Source organism: Bufo gargarizans, chromosome 10, assembly GCF_014858855.1.
Source record: "Bufo gargarizans isolate SCDJY-AF-19 chromosome 10, ASM1485885v1, whole genome shotgun sequence".
In the NCBI taxonomy this organism is placed as follows: domain Eukaryota; kingdom Metazoa; phylum Chordata; class Amphibia; order Anura; family Bufonidae; genus Bufo; species Bufo gargarizans.
Window position 1 is genome coordinate 41,329,972 of NC_058089.1, and position 17,240 is coordinate 41,347,211.

Genomic DNA, 17,240 nt, shown 5'->3' on the forward strand with positions numbered 1-17,240 from the left:
AAAACTAAAATTTTGCGTGACCATAAGTATTCGGACCCTTTGGTATGACGCTTTAAATTTAGCTCTAGGGGGCCAACCATTTCTCTTGAATATCTTTGAGATGTTTCTACACCTCAATTGGAATCCACCTGTGGTAAATTGAATTGATTGGACATGATTTGCAAATACACACCCCTGTGTATATAAGGTCTCACAGCTGACAAACCATATCTGTCATGGCGCTGCTTGCCATTCCACTATCCAGGTCAGGTACATGCATTGCATCACTGACCTAGCTTCTGCCCAGCCACTAGACTCCAATGCGGCAGACCAAGGCCTGGCTGTAAGGCTTCTTCCCGTGTGTGTATTAGGCCTCATGCACACGACCGTTGTGTGCATCCGTGGCCGTTGTGCCGTTTTCCATTTTTTTTCGCGGACCCATTGACTTTCAATGGGTCTGTAGAAAAATCGGAAAATGCACCGTTTGGCAGCCGCATCCGTGATCCGTGTTTCCTGGCCGTGAAAAAAATAGGACCTGTCCTATTTTTTTCACGCCCAACGGTTCACGGACCCATTCAAGTCAATAGGTCCGTGAAAAATCACGGATACACACAAGATTGTCATCCGCGTCCGTGATCCGTGACCGTTTTTTCCTAGCATTTCAATGGCAAACTTGACTTCGATTTTTTTTTTCATTTTTCATGTCCGTGGATCCTCCAAAAATCAAGGAAGACCCACGGACGAAAAAAACGGTCACGGATCACGGACCTACGGACCCCGTTTTTGCGGACCTTAAAAAATAACGGTCGTGTGCATGAGGCCTAAGAGAGATTTTTCCCTCTAGCAATGCAGGGTTTAATTCCCTTCCTGATCCTGTGCTAACCAGCTCTTCTGTAAAGCTGCGTTGCTGACCTCACTTCCTTGCCTAAGAAGTAGTCAAGTCAATAGATCCACCAGATCTTTCTATCTAGCTAGAGCCTGTATAAGAGCTAGGATCCATTTGTCTGCCTGTGCACCTGACTTGTGCCTTTTCATTGTACTAACCCTGTGCTGCCTGCCCTAACCTTTTAACTGTTTCACAGATTTGCATGAACTGTGCCCACCCTGACCTCAGCCTGTTAGTGATTATGAGTTTTCCAGTTCCCTCAGGACCATGTACTGGTGTCTCTGATCCCTGTGGGTCAGCAGCCCACCACACTGGGACTATTACAAGAGGTAAGGGTCCTGCTGGCTCCCCTGTAGCGAAGTCCAGATCCTTGTATGGGGGTAAAATGTGAATACTAGTAGACCACCAGGATAATGCCCTCAGGACTAGCACAAAGCGGTTGGTAGGCATAGTGGATCCACATCAAATACCTGTAGCATGTCAGGGCAATCTTTGTCAGCCAATACGCCATCCAGTGTCTAATCACTAGTCAGACCACACATGGAGGACTGTGTAAAGTTCTGGGCACCTGTGAACAAGGCAGATAATAACTGTAATGGGTGGACTACTGTACCCAGAAAGATCAAAATTATGGTTATTCACTTTAGAAAAAATACGATTAAGGGGATATCTAATAACTATGTATAAATATATCAGGGGTCAGTACAGAGATCACTCCACTAAAGCTTATGGTCTGTAATGTGACTTCAGGTTGCAGTGTTATACAGCTTTCTTTCTCTCTGAATTGAGCAGGACACACTTGATGGTTAGCTTTCCCCACCTCGGTCTACAGACAACTTTGTTTCTGCTATTTCCCTGTCCAAGACACACCAGACTCTATGTCTACTACAGTATAGGAACTTTTACTATGCACACTCAAAAACCTTCCCCTACTGTCTCCTGATGTTTGGTTCCACGTCCCTCTTGCTGACACATAGCACCTAGACACTATGGCAGGTTCTACATACAAGGGGAGTGCAGCTTCTCAGAGTGTTACAGACAGATCCTTATTTAGATAAGGTACTCTATAATGATAAGGCCTACACCACTGGACTGGTTTATGACGGAAGTGGTGTCAATGTTCAAAAAATGAAATCGTAAACTATAGGCCTGTTGCCTGTTTGCTAAGAGATGCTATCTGTGAGTCAATGAAAGCAAGTGTATAATGCTGTATCAATGTGGTTTTATGTGAGGGAACAGTCCTGTCAAACTAATCTGATCAGTTTCTATGGGGAGTTAAATTACAGATTGGGACTAGGTGAGTCATTGGATCTTGTTGCATATCTTGTGTAATGTCTCGGCTGCGTGTTGCTTCAGGTACACAGCTTAACATCAAGTATAAACCGAATCCCAATGAAAGATGCGCTGGTTTGCTGAACTGATGCAATCTTTACTGAGATATAATGAACAGGAATGTGTACAATAATGTTCATATGATATGATATGGGATGATATGTGAGGTAAAACTGTGAAACAAACATAAAAAGAGAAATATAAGCATGGCTAATTCAAGCAACATACATTATACATAGCTAATACAAAAGATAGGGCCTAACTAACATGTGCTTGCTTACTACACTGAAACACACATTATCTATCTGCAATGTCTAACATCCCTCTACACAAGCTGAACTAGCAAAACCCCTTTACTCACAGGCTTTGGTGTTCGTCAGGTTTGCAATCTGTAATAGCTTTAAGATGTCCTGTGGATCTGGTCACTATAGTACCCAGAGCTGGACTGAACAGGATATGTCCCAGCAAGCCCTAGAGAGTACAGAGAAGACCCGCCTCTAGGCTTCAAGAAAATGGAGGGTCTTAAAGAAACAGACACTACTGAGTGCCAAGCATGTAATATACATTGCAAAGGCAGCACACTCCCCACCTGGCGTACCATTGGTTATGCCACTAACCTTTGGACAGAAGTAAAACTACTTCAGAAATTGGCCTAGCATACACCTTGGGAATGCCCTGTCTAACAATTCTAACTTCAACTTTTCTAACTCTAGCATCACCACTAGGATCAGTCCCCACAATGAGTCCAATAGGCCATTCATTCCTGTGGGCCTGAGTGTCTTTTAATAAGACAATGTCTCCAACTTCTAAGTTGGGTTTGTCATCTTGCCATTTCTTGCGTGGCTGGAGTGTCACCAGGTATTCCTGTCTCCACCTCTTCCAGAAAATGTCTGCAAGGCTTTGAACTTGTCTCCATTGCTTAGTATACAAGTCCTTGAGGTCAAAGTCTCCAGTGGGAGCTGTCACTGGTTCCATCTTCTGGGTCAGCAGCATTGCGGGTGTCAAGACTGATGGCATCTCTGGATCTGTAGACACTGGAACCAAAGGTCTGGCGTTCATAATGGCCACGACTTCAGCCATTAGTGTAGTCAAAGCTTCATGAGTGAGGCGAGTAGACCCAACCTTCAGGAGCATGGCATCCAGAATACGACGAGCTACTCCAATCATCCTCTCCCATGCTCCTCCCATATGCGATGCGTGTGGAGGATTAAAAGTCCAAGTGCATCCTTGATCTTGAAGATAGGAACCTGTTTCAGAGTCTGTAGAGATGATTTTCAACTCCTTGCAGGCCCCAATAAAGTTTGTGCCACGGTCTGAACGAATCAATTTCGCTGGTCCTCTGATAGAGAAGAATCTTCTCAAGGCATTGATGAAACTTGAAGTGGATAAAGATTCAATCACTTCAATATGAACTGCTCTAGTACTCAAGCAAGAGAACAGAACAGCCCAGCGTTTACTTTCGGCACTGCCTCCTCTAGTCTTGCGAGAAGAGATGTTCCATGGTCCAAAAACGTCTAGACCTACGTGAGTGAATGGAGGATCTGAAGCAAGTCTGTCTGCAGGTAAGTTTGACATCTTCTGAACCTCAAGTTTCCCTCTAATCTTCTTACAGGTAACGCATTGGCTGATCACGCTGGAGACTAGTCTCTTACCTCCTATGATCCACAATCCTGCTGACCGTACTGCTCCTTCAGTGAAGTGTCGTCCTTGATGTGCAACTTGCTCGTGATAGTGTCTTACCAGAAGAAGAGCGATGTGATGATTCTTAGGTATGATGAAGGGATGTCTCTCTTGGATAGTCATATCCGCTGCCGACAAACGACCTCCAATTCTTAGTACTCCGTCTTCGTCGAGGATAGGGTTCAACTTCTTGAGCGAACTGTGTCGAGAAATCTCTTCCGTTTTCAGAAGGCTTTGAATTTCTTCTTTAAAGACTTCCTGCTGGACGCATTTGATGATCGCGACCTTGGCTTGTTCAAGATGGTCGTTGCTACGTTGATCAGTATTAGTAGCTCTGGAGGAGTATCTGGCTAGACAGATAAGTTTTCCGATTGCACGAGTCAGCGACTTCCAACTGGAAAACCTTTCAAATCTATGGGCGCCCAGACTGTCTCTGGTAACTAAAGTCTTGCAAACTGCAACTTGAGGTCTTACCTCTTTGTCTTGATCTGGTTCTATGAGCTGAAAGGTCTCTACCTGAGTAGTCTCTTTGATTTCTGGCTTACCAAGAAACGATGGACCTACGAACCAGTTAGTTTGCTTGAGTACAGCGGCTGACACCAATCTTGTCCCATGATCCGCTGGGTTCTTGTCTGTGCTGATGTGATGCCACTGATCTGGACTTGTAGACTTTCTGATACATGTCACTCTGTTGGTCACGTATGTGTAAAATCTTTTTGAAGTGTTGTGAATATATCCTAACACAATCTTGCTGTCTGTATAAAAGTTCACTGCATGAACCTCAATGTCCAGTTCAGTCGTAATCATGTCTGCCATCTCTACCGCTAAGACAGCAGCACAAAGTTCTAGACGTGGGACAGTGTGAGCAGGTCTGGGAGCTAGTTTAGATTTTCCCATGATGAACCCAACATGGCTTTGTCCCTCAGTGTCTATTACCCTGAGGTAAGTTACAGCTGCAATAGCCATAGTGGAAGCGTCAGAGAATACGCATAATTCTCTCCTCTTTGTAGCAGACAAGGAAACAAATACGTACGGTCTTGAAATGTAGAGTTGTTCAAGCTCTAACAATGAGTCTTTCCACACCTTCCACTGCATTCGCTTCTCGTCAGGAAGAAGTACGTCCCAGTCAATTTGTTCCTGCTCAGTAGTGATCTGTCTCAAAAAAGCTTTGCCTTGCATGATGATGGGTGCTACGAATCCCAGGGGGTCATAAAGACTGTTGACTGTAGATAGGACACCTCTTTTTGTGAATGGTTTCTCTTCTCTGGAGACCCTGAAGGTGAAACTGTCAGTCTTTAAGTCCCAACTAAGCCCAAGACTTCTTTGCAAGGGGGGTGATTCTGTTCCTAGATCTAAGTCTTTGAGGTCTTTAGCACGGTCTTCCATTGGAAATGCTTCCATGACTCTGTAGCTGTTGGAAGCTACCTTGTTCAATCTTATGTTGGATTCTGCCAACATTTCTTTTGTACTTTTCAGGACGTTAATAGCTTCTTCGTTGCTGGAGAAAGAAGCAAGTCCATCATCCACGTAGAAGTTCTTCATGACAAACTGTTTGGCTTCTTGACCATGTCTTTCACCTTGCTGTGCTGCTCGTTTCAGGTTGTAGATAGCTACAGCTGGGGAAGGGCTGTTTCCGAACACATGTACCTTCATCCTGTACTCTATGATGTCTTTGTTAAAGTCATTGTCTGCATACCACAGGAACCTTAAGTAGTCTCGGTGATCTTCTCGAACGAAGAAACAGTAGAACATCTGTTGTACATCTGCTGTTACTGCTACAAGTTCTTTCCTGAACCTGATGAGTACTCCAAGGAGTGTGTTGTTCAGGTCAGGTCCGCTGAGAAGGACGTCATTTAGTGAGATGCCTTCGTGCTTCGCACTAGAGTCAAATACTACACGTATCTGACCTGGTTTTTGAGGATGATACACTCCAAATATTGGTAAGTACCAGTGTTCTTGGTTTTCTTGTAGTGGTGGTGCCCTTTCTGCATGCTCGTTGTCAAAAATCTTTTGCATGAAGGCTTGGAAGTGTTTCTTCATATCTGGCTTTCTTTGTAGAGTGCGCTGCAACAAACTGAAGCGTTTCTCTGCTTGTACCTTGTTGACAGGAAGGCGATGGCGTGGTGACCGGAAGGGTAGAGGGGCTACCCAGCTGCCTGACTTGTCTCTGTAGACTTCTCTGTCCATGATCTCGAGGAAGAGGGTATCTTCTACCGAGGGTGCTGGCTTGTCGTCGTCTCGTGTTCTTTCAAACACCTTACAACCCAGTTCATCTGTATTTCCAGTTGAGGCTAAGTCTTCCATGCACCTCTGGATACTCTGATGATGTGTTGGGTTATCTAATCTCTCTTTAATGTGTAGACTGTTGGTACATGGGCAAAGACAAGATGTACGACCATTCTGCAACAGATGTGTTCTGTAGACATTTACCTTTGATGGTTTGTGCAGTCCGTCTAGACATACTTCTCCAACGATGACCCATCCGAGATCAAGGCGTTGTGCAAATGGTGCATTGTGTGGCCCATTGTACTGTTCTCTGACTTTGTGCAATCTGAGAATATCTCTCCCAAGTAGAAGGGTGATTGCAGCATCTGGATCTAGTGCTGGTATTTGGTCTGCTATTCGCACCAGATGAGGGTGATGACGAGCAACTTCAGGTGTGGGTATCTCTGACCTGTCGTCTGGTATCTCATCGCATTCTATCAGGGTAGGTAGAGTCACCTTTGTCTTTCCATCTAAAGACTCGATGATGTAGTTATTTGCTCTTCTCCCTATTGTCTCTACAACTCCAGAACAAGTCTTCAAGGTGTATGGAGTTGGACTTCCTTTGTCACCGAAGAGGTCAAAGAATTCTGTTTTTGCCAGAGATCTGTTACTCTGTTCATCCATGACTGTGTACATCTTGATTGCTTTTTCTCTAAAACCTGCTGGATACACCTTGACTAAGCATATCTTGGAGCACGATCTTGAGCGGCCCTGCTCTGTACAGATCTCAGTGCACTTTGAGGTTACTGCTGGCGTTGTACTCTCTCCTTGCTCCCCACCATGATCTTCTTGAGTTGCTTGAACTTCTTGTTTCCATGGTGGTGGTCCCGGGTGCAGTGCTGACAAGTGTTTGTCACTGTTACACTCTGCGCATTGTATTGTTTTTGTACAGTCTTTTGCAAGATGCTGAATTGAAGCGCAGCATCTGAAACAAATGCGATTGTCTTTAAGATAAGCTTTGCGCTCTTCTAACGTCTTACTTCTGAAACTGCGACATTTTCTTAGTGGATGAGGCTTATTGTGGATAGGACATATTTTGTCTGACTCCTCAACTTTCTTCCTTGTGTTGTCTTCCTGATTAGCTGCAGATTCAGGCGGAACTTCTGTCTTCCTTACAGAAACTGTTGCTCTGCGTTCTTTGTAAAGCCCTGGAGGTTTCTGCTCTACCTTTGGGAAGCTTGCCGTTCTCTTGTTCAGGAAAGCAAAGCTTGGGTCATTGCGTATTTCAGCTTGGTCTTCTATGAATTCAGCGAAGAAGGCGAATGGTGGAAATGCAACATGATGATCTTTCTTGTATCTTGAAGCTTGAGCTACCCACCTTTCTTGCAAGTTGTAAGGAAGTTTCTCGATTATGGGCTCAACTCCACGTGCTGTATCCAGATATGAGAGACCTGGCAGATATCCACTAGACTTAGCGGCTTCTATTTCTAAGAGTAGGTCTCCCAAACCTCTCAGCTTTTGGTAATCCTTATTTGTTATTCTTGGATAGTTTTCTATCCTTTTCAGAAGAGCATCCTCGATCACTTCAGGTGATCCATAGCATTGTTCTAGTCTCTGCCACACCATTGCAAGTCCTGCTGCTGCGTCATGAACGTGTACTGATCTGATCCTTTGGGCTTGCTCAGTGGACTCTGGTCCTAGCCATCTGACAAGCTGGTCAAGCTTTTCTTTCTCTGTCAGGTTTAAGTTTTGGGTACCGCTCAGGAAAGATGATTTCCAGGCCCAGTAGTTTTCTGGACGGTCATCGAATTTCATGAGACCAGCGCCCACTATCTCACGGTGCATCAGGAATTTTGCCACTTCTATAGCACTTGTTGCGTCTGGCGAATACTTCTCGGGTGTAAACTCAGGGTATGGTTGCGGCTGGTAAGGCTGATGAGGCGCTTGACTGAATCCACTTTGTTTAGGTGGTTGTTCTCGTCTGTTGTAAGTCTTTCTGCTATAATCCAGACTTGTATTTACTTGAGGAGGGAGTACGCGAGCATCCGTTTGCACTCTTGGAGGGTTGGCAGATTGGTCTCTAAGCATGCGACCACTTGACTTCCCACACTGGGATTCTGATTTAGTCTTGCAATGTTGCGTAGTATCAAAGTTGCTTATTGCTAGTGGAGTCAATGAAAGCCTAGGTGCGTCATTGGACTGCTGGTCGGTGTACATGGTTGCTTGTGACTGTACGTACTCACGGGTGCGTTGGATTGCGCTGTGGGATGACATCTGGTTTTCTATGCCATCAAACTGAGCTTCAGCAGCCCTTGTGAAAACTTCTGCCTCGGCTAAGGCTGCTGCTGCGTTTTTCTGCTGTTTGAGTAAGTGTAAAGATGCTTCCACTTCTGCTTTCTTTTTAAGTGCTTCAGATTCACTTTTTGCTTGCTCTCTCATCAATTCAGCTTCCTGCTCCGCATAAGAAGCCATGGCGCAAGCTGCCTCTGCTTTTGCTCTTGCCCTAGTCGCTTTGTCGCTAGCCGATGACAGACTGGTGATGCCTGAACGTCTAGAACTAGTACGCTTAGATCTTGCTGAATCGGCGCTAGCTGAAGTCAGATTTGTTTGACTGGATGCTCTAGACAGTGTTGTGCATCTAGACTTGATTCTTGGCAAGCTGTGTGTGTCATCTTCCTTATAGGAGCATTGAGGGTTAACTGTCAGAGTGTTGTTCCCTGTGTTCTGCATCTTGATTTAGCTGGCAGCGTGGATAATGATGATGACTGGACACAGGCAGTATCAGTGTTGTAGTGAGTGAGAGAAATTAGTTTCACTTTCGTTTCACTCCACGTGGCTGAAAGGAGTTATTAGTCCTTTTACTGCGGAGGACGATTTAAAGCTGTTTAACTGCTTCTGACAACGTTTTAAAGCCTTTTTACTGTAATGTCTCGGCTGCGTGTTGCTTCAGGTACACAGCTTAACATCAAGTATAAACCGAATCCCAATGAAAGATGCGCTGGTTTGCTGAACTGATGCAATCTTTACTGAGATATAATGAACAGGAATGTGTACAATAATGTTCATATGATATGATATGGGATGATATGTGAGGTAAAACTGTGAAACAAACATAAAAAGAGAAATATAAGCATGGCTAATTCAAGCAACATACATTATACATAGCTAATACAAAAGATAGGGCCTAACTAACATGTGCTTGCTTACTACACTGAAACACACATTATCTATCTGCAATGTCTAACATCCCTCTACACAAGCTGAACTAGCAAAACCCCTTTACTCACAGGCTTTGGTGTTCGTCAGGTTTGCAATCTGTAATAGCTTTAAGATGTCCTGTGGATCTGGTCACTATAGTACCCAGAGCTGGACTGAACAGGATATGTCCCAGCAAGCCCTAGAGAGTACAGAGAAGACCCGCCTCTAGGCTTCAAGAAAATGGAGGGTCTTAAAGAAACAGACACTACTGAGTGCCAAGCATGTAATATACATTGCAAAGGCAGCACATCTTGATTTTTCCAAAGCATTTGATACTGTGCCACATAAAATGTTGGAACATAAAATAAGAATGCTTGGACTGGAGGAAAATGCATGTAATTAGTAAGAAACTGGCTCAGTGATATAAAGCAGACGATAGTTATTAACCCTTTGCCATAAATGGACGTAGCTGTACTTCCATTTTTGTGATGTATTCCTGCAAATAGACATACAGTTACGTAATTGGAATAGAGCAGGCACAGAAGCTGTAATACAGAGCCAGGCTCTCATTGAAATGGCTAAGATTGGAACTAATTATTTTCCTGGATGTTTTATCCCTTATATGTCATCGTTAGTTGCAAGTTGGTCATGTCTAGCAGGCCCTACTAAGGCACTACTAAACTTTTGCAGTGTATCGGACGAACAATCATTCTCCCAGTATGATTTAAAAAAAGTTAAAAAAATATAATTTGAAAAATCTAAAATCAAAACGTTCCAGTAAAAAAGTTTTTATTGCTCTTATCCAGTCTTTTATTATTGACACGCAGAATAAAAAATAAAAAAATGCACATAATTAATATTGCTGCATTTGTAATCACCTGATTCATAAAAGACTAATGTTACTTGGGCCGCATGGTAAAGACTCTAAATGAATTAATGCTAGTTTTGGTCATCTACCTTCCAAAACTGGTATAAAATGCAATAAAAAAAAGTATAAGTACCCCAACAATGGTACCAATAAAAACAACCCCAAAGTTGCCTCCACAGAAAAACTGGGTCTTAGACAGAAAAACATGGGTCCTAGAATATGGCTAAACAAAACAAATTATTTGTAATAAAAAAGTTATGTTATGAAGCAAAAGTAGTAAAACATAAAAAAAACTATAAGAATTTTGTTTTATTGTAATCGTTAGAGATGAGAGAATTTCTCAAAAATTCTATTTGGTCGGTTCACCGAATTTTCAAAAATGATTTGATTCAATCTGAATTTTTGGCGACTCATGTTAAAAAACAGCTATTTCCTGGCTACAGAGAGCCTGTGGCATCAGCATGAGGAGACCACAGAGTGGTGAGGTGGCAGCAGCATAAGGAGACCACAGAGTGGCCCAGTGACAGAGTGGGGAGGTGGCAGCAGCATGAAGAGACCACAGAGTGGCTCAGTGACATAGTGGGGAGGTCGGGGGTTAATACCAGTACCAGCTGAAGATGGTGGGTGGCAGTAAGAGCACCATGCAGGAGGTGAGGCATCAGGCGGGTGGCAGCATCAGAATACTGAGCACTGTGTTTGAAAATCCTGGCTGATCCTCGCCTGATTATTCTTCACAAACATCAGTTTCTCCACATTTTGGGTGGACAGGCGAGTTTTCCTTCGGGTAACTATGGACCCCGACGCATTAAACACCTGCTCAGATGCCACACTGCTGGCCGTGCAGAAAAGCTTGTTCAGGGCAAACCCAGCCAGTTGTGGCCACAAATTGAGTTTGGCTGCCCAGTAGTCCAGGGGATCTTCGATGTGGGGTGGCAGGGTGCACTCCAAGTATGCCACAACCTGCTGGTTCAGGTTCTTCTCTATGTCTAGCTGCTTCTGGTGAGTTATTTCTCTAGTAGGCGGGTGAATAAAACTTGTCATCAGCGACTCTAGACTTAAGTTCCTGCTGATGGTACTACTGCTGCCCCCCAACCCCCCCCCCAGCAGCCATGGCAGTGAAACGTGAGCTCAGAGGGCCCCCCCGGTCAGACCTGCGTGAGGATGGGCGATGGCGCACATAGACAGCGGCCAACTGACTACATAGGATGTCTCGATAGTAGTACACTTTGTCCTCCCTTTCAGCGGGTGTAAAAAGGCCTCCATTTTCGACCGGTAGCAAGGGTCTAACATGGTGGAGAGCCAGTAGTCATCCCTCTGCCAAATGGTGACAAATGGTGACAATTAGGCTGTCACTACGCAAGCAACTGAGCAAACATCGGGCCATTTGCATAAGTGACTCTGACTTCCTGCCTCCATCTCCACTGCATACTGCCATGGTGTGTCTGGGTCATCTGCCTCATCTTCCTCATCGCCTTGTAGCTAGGGTTGAGCGAACCCAAACTGTAAAGTTCAGGTTCGTACCAAACTTTACTATTTTTGGACCCTGGACCCAAAACCGAACATTTCTGTAAAAGTTCGGTGTTCGGCGCTTTCTTGGCGCTTTTTGAAAGGCTGCACAGCAGCCAATCAACAAGCGTCATACTACTTGCCCCAAGAGGCCATCACAGCTATGCCTACTAATGGCATGGCTGTGATTGGCCAGAGCAGCATGTGACCCAGGCTCTATATAAGCTTGAGTCACGTAGCGCTGCACGTCACGTCACTCTGCTGTTACAAGTGTAGGGAGAGGATGCTGCTGGACTTGTAATTTCAGAGAGAGAATAGGAGAGAATCTCACTCAGCGATCTACCTAGAAATAGTTGTGTGGGCAGGGCCGTCTTTAATATTGATTGGACCATGGGCAAAAATTAACTTGGGCCCCCTGGATCCCGCCTTCCCACACCTTAGCAGGCAATCACGACCTCCACCACAACACACACACACAAAATCCACACATCTGGTAGAGTACAGTGAATGACTGTAAATACTTCCAGTTCTGAAGACTCCAGCGGCTCAGGATCTGTGCTGTGGGCAGCTGGGCTCAGGCAGAATGTGGGCATCGCTATGCAGGAAGGAGACCAGGGCTCGGCTCACCCTAGTGTTACAGTGCACCCCAGCACCCCACAGTATGCAGTATAGCATCCTATAGTATACAGCACCACACAGTATGCAGTATAGCACCCCACACTATACAGTACCTCACAGTATACAGTAGAGCAGTATAGCACCTCAATGTATACAGCACCCCAAACTATACATGATACAGCACCCCACAATATACAGCCCCCCACACTATACAGTACAGCAGTATAGCACTCCACAATATACAGCACCCACATTATACATTATACAGCACCCACAGTATACAGCCCCCCACAGTATACAGTGCAGCAGTATAGCACTCCACATTATACAGCACCCACAGTATACAGTATACAGCCCTCCACAGTATACATCCCCCCACAGTATACAGTACAGCAGTATAGCACGCCACAATATACAGCACCCACAGTATACAGTATACAGCCCCTCACACTATACAGCACAGCAGTATAGCACTCCACAATATACAGCACCTACAGTATACAGCCCCCCACAGTATACAGTCCCTCACAGTATACAGCACCCCACTATACAGTAGTTTACAGTATATTAGCATAACAGCCCCTGTCACCTTTTTCTGATGTAATCTTCACAAAAAAAGCTCCACAGTTAAGGCAAACTTCTACAGCAACATTCCTGGTAGAAAGGATCTTAATGACCTCATAGCCATGTGACCAGTAATATTGCTAGGTTACTGGTCACATGGTGATTATGTCATCTAAGGTCCTAGAGAATCACAGTTCTCACAGTACGCTGCCTGGAGTGCCGGCAGACATGCATGGCAGCACCCCCTGTGTAGCTGACAGCCTGACACCCGGGGCAGTGGCTAGCAGGGCTCAAGAGGCAGCTGCCTTGGGCCCCCCAGGAGAAACTGGGCCCGGGGCAGCTGCCCCTTTTGCCCCTTGTTAAAGATGGCCCTGTGTGTGGGTGCAGACACAATCGTTTTACCCTGCCCTGAGGCCATCTGCCCTGAGGCCATTGACCAAAAAAAAAATAACTTTTATAATTCTGTTAGTTAGGTGGGTGGTGGCGGCGGCCATTTTACACAAGCTCAGTGCACCAGCGCTGCATCTGAGCTTTTGGGACATTGCAAATCACCATTTTGCAACATCCGGATTAGTCAGTGTACAATTTAAGGTAGAAATACACCCATCATTTTCTGGGGTTTGAAAAAACACACTATTTTTTTCAAGAAACAGTATTTTCAGGCCTGGCAGCATCAGCACATGTGAAATTACAGGCTTATGTACTGCTGTCAAATTAAGTTGTTAAACAAACACTCGTTTGGGCACAAAAAATTTAGTTGGCAGCCTTTGATGCAGATGTCATTGTGAGATACACCCTTAATACATTTGGGTTACATAAAGAGATTTTAAATATCGCCATTTTGGTGCACCAATATTGAATTCAGGCCTACACTGATTCAGGCCCTGTGAGATACACCCTCTACATACAAGGGTTTGAATCAGGGATTTGAAATACAGCCATTTGAAATACAGCCATTTAGGGCAAAGAAATATTTACTTCAGTCCTAAACTAGTTCAGACCGTGTGAGATACTCCCTCTACATACAGGGGTTTTATTCAGGAATTTGAAATACAGCCATTTTGTGCAAATAAATATTTACTTCAGGCCTACACTGGTTCAGGCCCTGTGAGATACCCTCTCTACATACAGGAGTTTGAATCAGGGATTTGAAATACAGCCATTTGAAATATAGCCATTTAGGGCAAAGAAATATTTACTTCAGGCCTACACTGGTTCAGGCCCTGTGAGATACTCCCTCTACATACATGGGTTTGATTCAGGGATTTGAAATACAGCCATTTGAAATACAGCCATTTTGTGCAAATAAATATTTACTTCAGGCCTACACTGGTTCAGACCGTGTGAGATACCCCCCTACATACAGGGAGGTTTGAATCAGACATTAGAAATACAGCCATTTTGTGCAAAGATATATTTACTTCAGGCCTACACTGGTTCAGACCGTGTAAGATACCCCCTCTACATACAGGGGTTTGAATCAGGGATTTGAAATACAGCCATTTTGGGCAAAGAAATATTGAATTCAGGCCTACACTGGTTCAGGCCCTGTGAGATACTCCCTCTACATACAGGGGTTTGATTCAGGGATTTGAAATACAGCCATTTGAAATACAGCCATTTTGTGCAAAGAAATATTTACTTCAGGCCTACACTGGTTCAGACCGTGTGAGATACCCCTCTAACATACAGGGGGGGTTGAATCAGGCATTTGAAATACAGCCATTTTGTGCAAATAAATATTTACTTCAGGCCTACACTGGTTCAGGACTTTTAAGATACCCCTTCTACATACAAGGATTTGATTCAGGGATTTGAAATACAGCCATTTAGGGCATATAAATATTTACTTCAGGTCTACACTGGTTCAACCCATGTGAGATACCCCCTTGACATACAGGGGTTTAAATCGGGCATTTACTCCTTTTTCTTTTTTTCAAAGTCCACAAGTCCGTCGATTCCAACCCTGAGCATACTCGGCAATAATTACATAAACACAAGTACCCATAACAATATGAGTATTGAAAGTCGAGTGGAGATCCCGCCCTCTGGGGGAGAAGGCCAGAATCCCCCAGCATCCGTCATTTAATGCCTGAGGGACCTGCCATCCCCCAGCATCTCTGCAGATGCTACAATACTCCAGAACAACTGCACATTCTTTGCCGATACAGACATGTAGAAAAGACCGGACTAATGAGATCTTCCCCATCCCACCCCCCAAACCCCCCACCCTGCAGGAAAAAAAAAGGGAAAAAAATAATAATTCCTAATTAATTATCCGCGTCCCAATCTTCCCACAGCTGACTCCACTTTGCGCAGGATCCTCTTTGTTTGTACAGAATCCTCTCATAGTTTCTCACTTTCTCAACCAAACCCAACCAATTACTGCAGTCTGGAGTAGAAGAGCAAAACCATGATCTAGAAATGAGAAGCCTAGCCAAAAACATCACCTTGATCAACAAACAGCGTTTTATAGGCAGGTAATCAACCTCCGATAGGTCTCCCAGGACCCATATCCTGGGAGACAAGGGAACCACAATACCGAGTTTACGAGCCAGATTGGATTGAACCAGTCTCCAATAGCTGCTCACCATTGGGCAGTCCCAAAACAGATGTAAGTGATCTGCCTCGGAGTCACCACAGCGTGGGCAGTCAGAGGAGGCTCTGAGTCCCCTCCTATATAACCATACAGGTGTCACATAAATTTTATGCATAATATTAAATTGTACAACCGTGTGATAAAATTATGTGAAACCAACTTTAAACTTTCCCCTATATTCTCCCAATTTGGAGGGCCCACCTCTGAAAGTAAAGAAGACCAGGATTTCTGTCCTGGAGAGAGAACATCTAAAAAAAATTTCTTCATTAAGTGACTATAACAATGTGATATTTTAATTCTCGTGACAGTTTTCTTGCAAATTAAATTGTGTAAAAATTCAGGAGTATCTATAATAAAAACGTGTCTATTCGTAGTGCTAGAAAGTGCTAACCTAAATTGAAAGTATGCATACCAAGCCACCTCACCTAAATTTGCCCTTTGCTTTAGTTCCTTAAGGGGCAGGATTTGTCCACCACTAACCACTTGATGTAAATACTGGACATTTTTGGTCCTCCAGTACTGGCTACAGCTCAAATCACTCAGGTTCATAAGCTTTGAATTATGCCACAATGGGGTGCAAACGAGTGATGCCTTGACTCCGCACCAACTCCTTATGGCCGCCCAAGTCTTTATAGCCATTCTGCAGAAAAGTGTGTAACCACCCAGTGTATTTAATAAGTAGTCAGATTCCAATACGGTAAAAAAATCAGAAAAACCTGAATCCTTCACCACTCTGCTGCAGAAATGGCTATTTTCCCAATCATTAAAAAGGCAGAGTTGGGAGGCCACAAAGTAGCCCTTAAAATAGGGGAGGTTAAGACCTCCCCGATTATAGGGCATAGAAAAATAAAGTGCCTTCAGTCTCACGCGCTTCCTCCCCCATAATAAGTCGTTAAGCATCCGCTCTATCAATCTAAAGTATTTATCTGCAATCCAAACAGGCGAGTTACGCAGGACGTAAAGAACCTGGGGAAGCACTACCATTTTTATTAAGGAAATTCTGTCCGCTCTTGCAAGCAGAATTTTTTGCCATATCTTAATTTTAGCCCTCAGTTTTATCAGCAAGGGGATCAGATTGAGTTGTAAATATTCCTGTGGTTTAGCAGAAACTGTTATCCCCAGGTACTTTATTGAGTCCGAGATCGTTAACTGGTTATCCCATTCGCCCCGCAACTCGTCTATAGGGAGGAGAACGGTCTTGTCCCAGTTGATCTCCAGACCAGATGGATCAGAAAAGAGACCAACCAGGTCCATTATACGAGGGAGAGTGGTATCTGTTTGGTGAATAAAGACCAGGATATCGTCTGCATAAAGGGATACACGATCGTGCTTCCCCATTATACCAAAGCCGACCACCTTCGGATCCTGCCTTATACTAGCCGCTAAGGGTTCAATGTAAATGTTAAATAAAAGGGGAGAGAGGGGACAGCCTTGACGGGTACCTCTTTCTAGAGCGAAGCTCTCTGTCGTCATATCATTGATCCTAATCCTAGCCACTGGAGAGTTATATAATAGCTGAACCATCGCCATAAATCTTGGGCCAAAGCCCATTTTTTTCATCACCTCCCAGAGAAAAGTCCACTCCACCCTGTCGAAGGCTTTAGTAGCGTCCAACGACAGGATGGAGCGGGTACCACACTCCGGGGACTGAATATTCATAAATAGCCTATGAAGATTATGCTGGGTGCCTCTTTTTGGCATAAAGCCATTTTGATCTGGATGAATGATAGTAGATATTACCCGCGAAAGCCTCCTTGCCAAAACTTTTGATAGTAACTTAACATCAGTATTTAATAAGGAGATTG

General features: G+C 44.3%; 2 protein-coding genes across 3 annotated transcripts in view; both read right to left on the reverse strand.

Moving 5' to 3' along the window:
* LOC122920049 (solute carrier family 22 member 6-B-like) overlaps window positions 1-17,240 on the reverse strand; it is a 161,231-nt gene that overhangs the window by 109,023 nt on the left and 34,968 nt on the right. The gene's annotated exons all lie outside the window — the stretch shown is intronic.
* LOC122921134 lies at window positions 2,274-9,581 on the reverse strand. 2 transcript variants are annotated; one of them, XR_006386978.1, is made up of 2 exons: window positions 2,559-9,581; window positions 2,274-2,370 (listed from the first exon to the last, which is right to left on the reverse strand). XR_006386978.1 is itself a non-coding variant. In XM_044271135.1 (2 exons), exon 2 carries the CDS (start codon window positions 8,810-8,812, stop codon window positions 2,810-2,812), a length of 6,003 nt encoding a protein of 2,000 aa, XP_044127070.1. In that variant the 5' UTR covers window positions 8,813-9,181; window positions 9,370-9,581; the 3' UTR covers window positions 2,274-2,809. The 2 variants fall into 2 exon arrangements, 1 of the variants encoding a protein (XP_044127070.1); XM_044271135.1 differs by having other exon boundaries at window positions 2,274-9,181; window positions 9,370-9,581.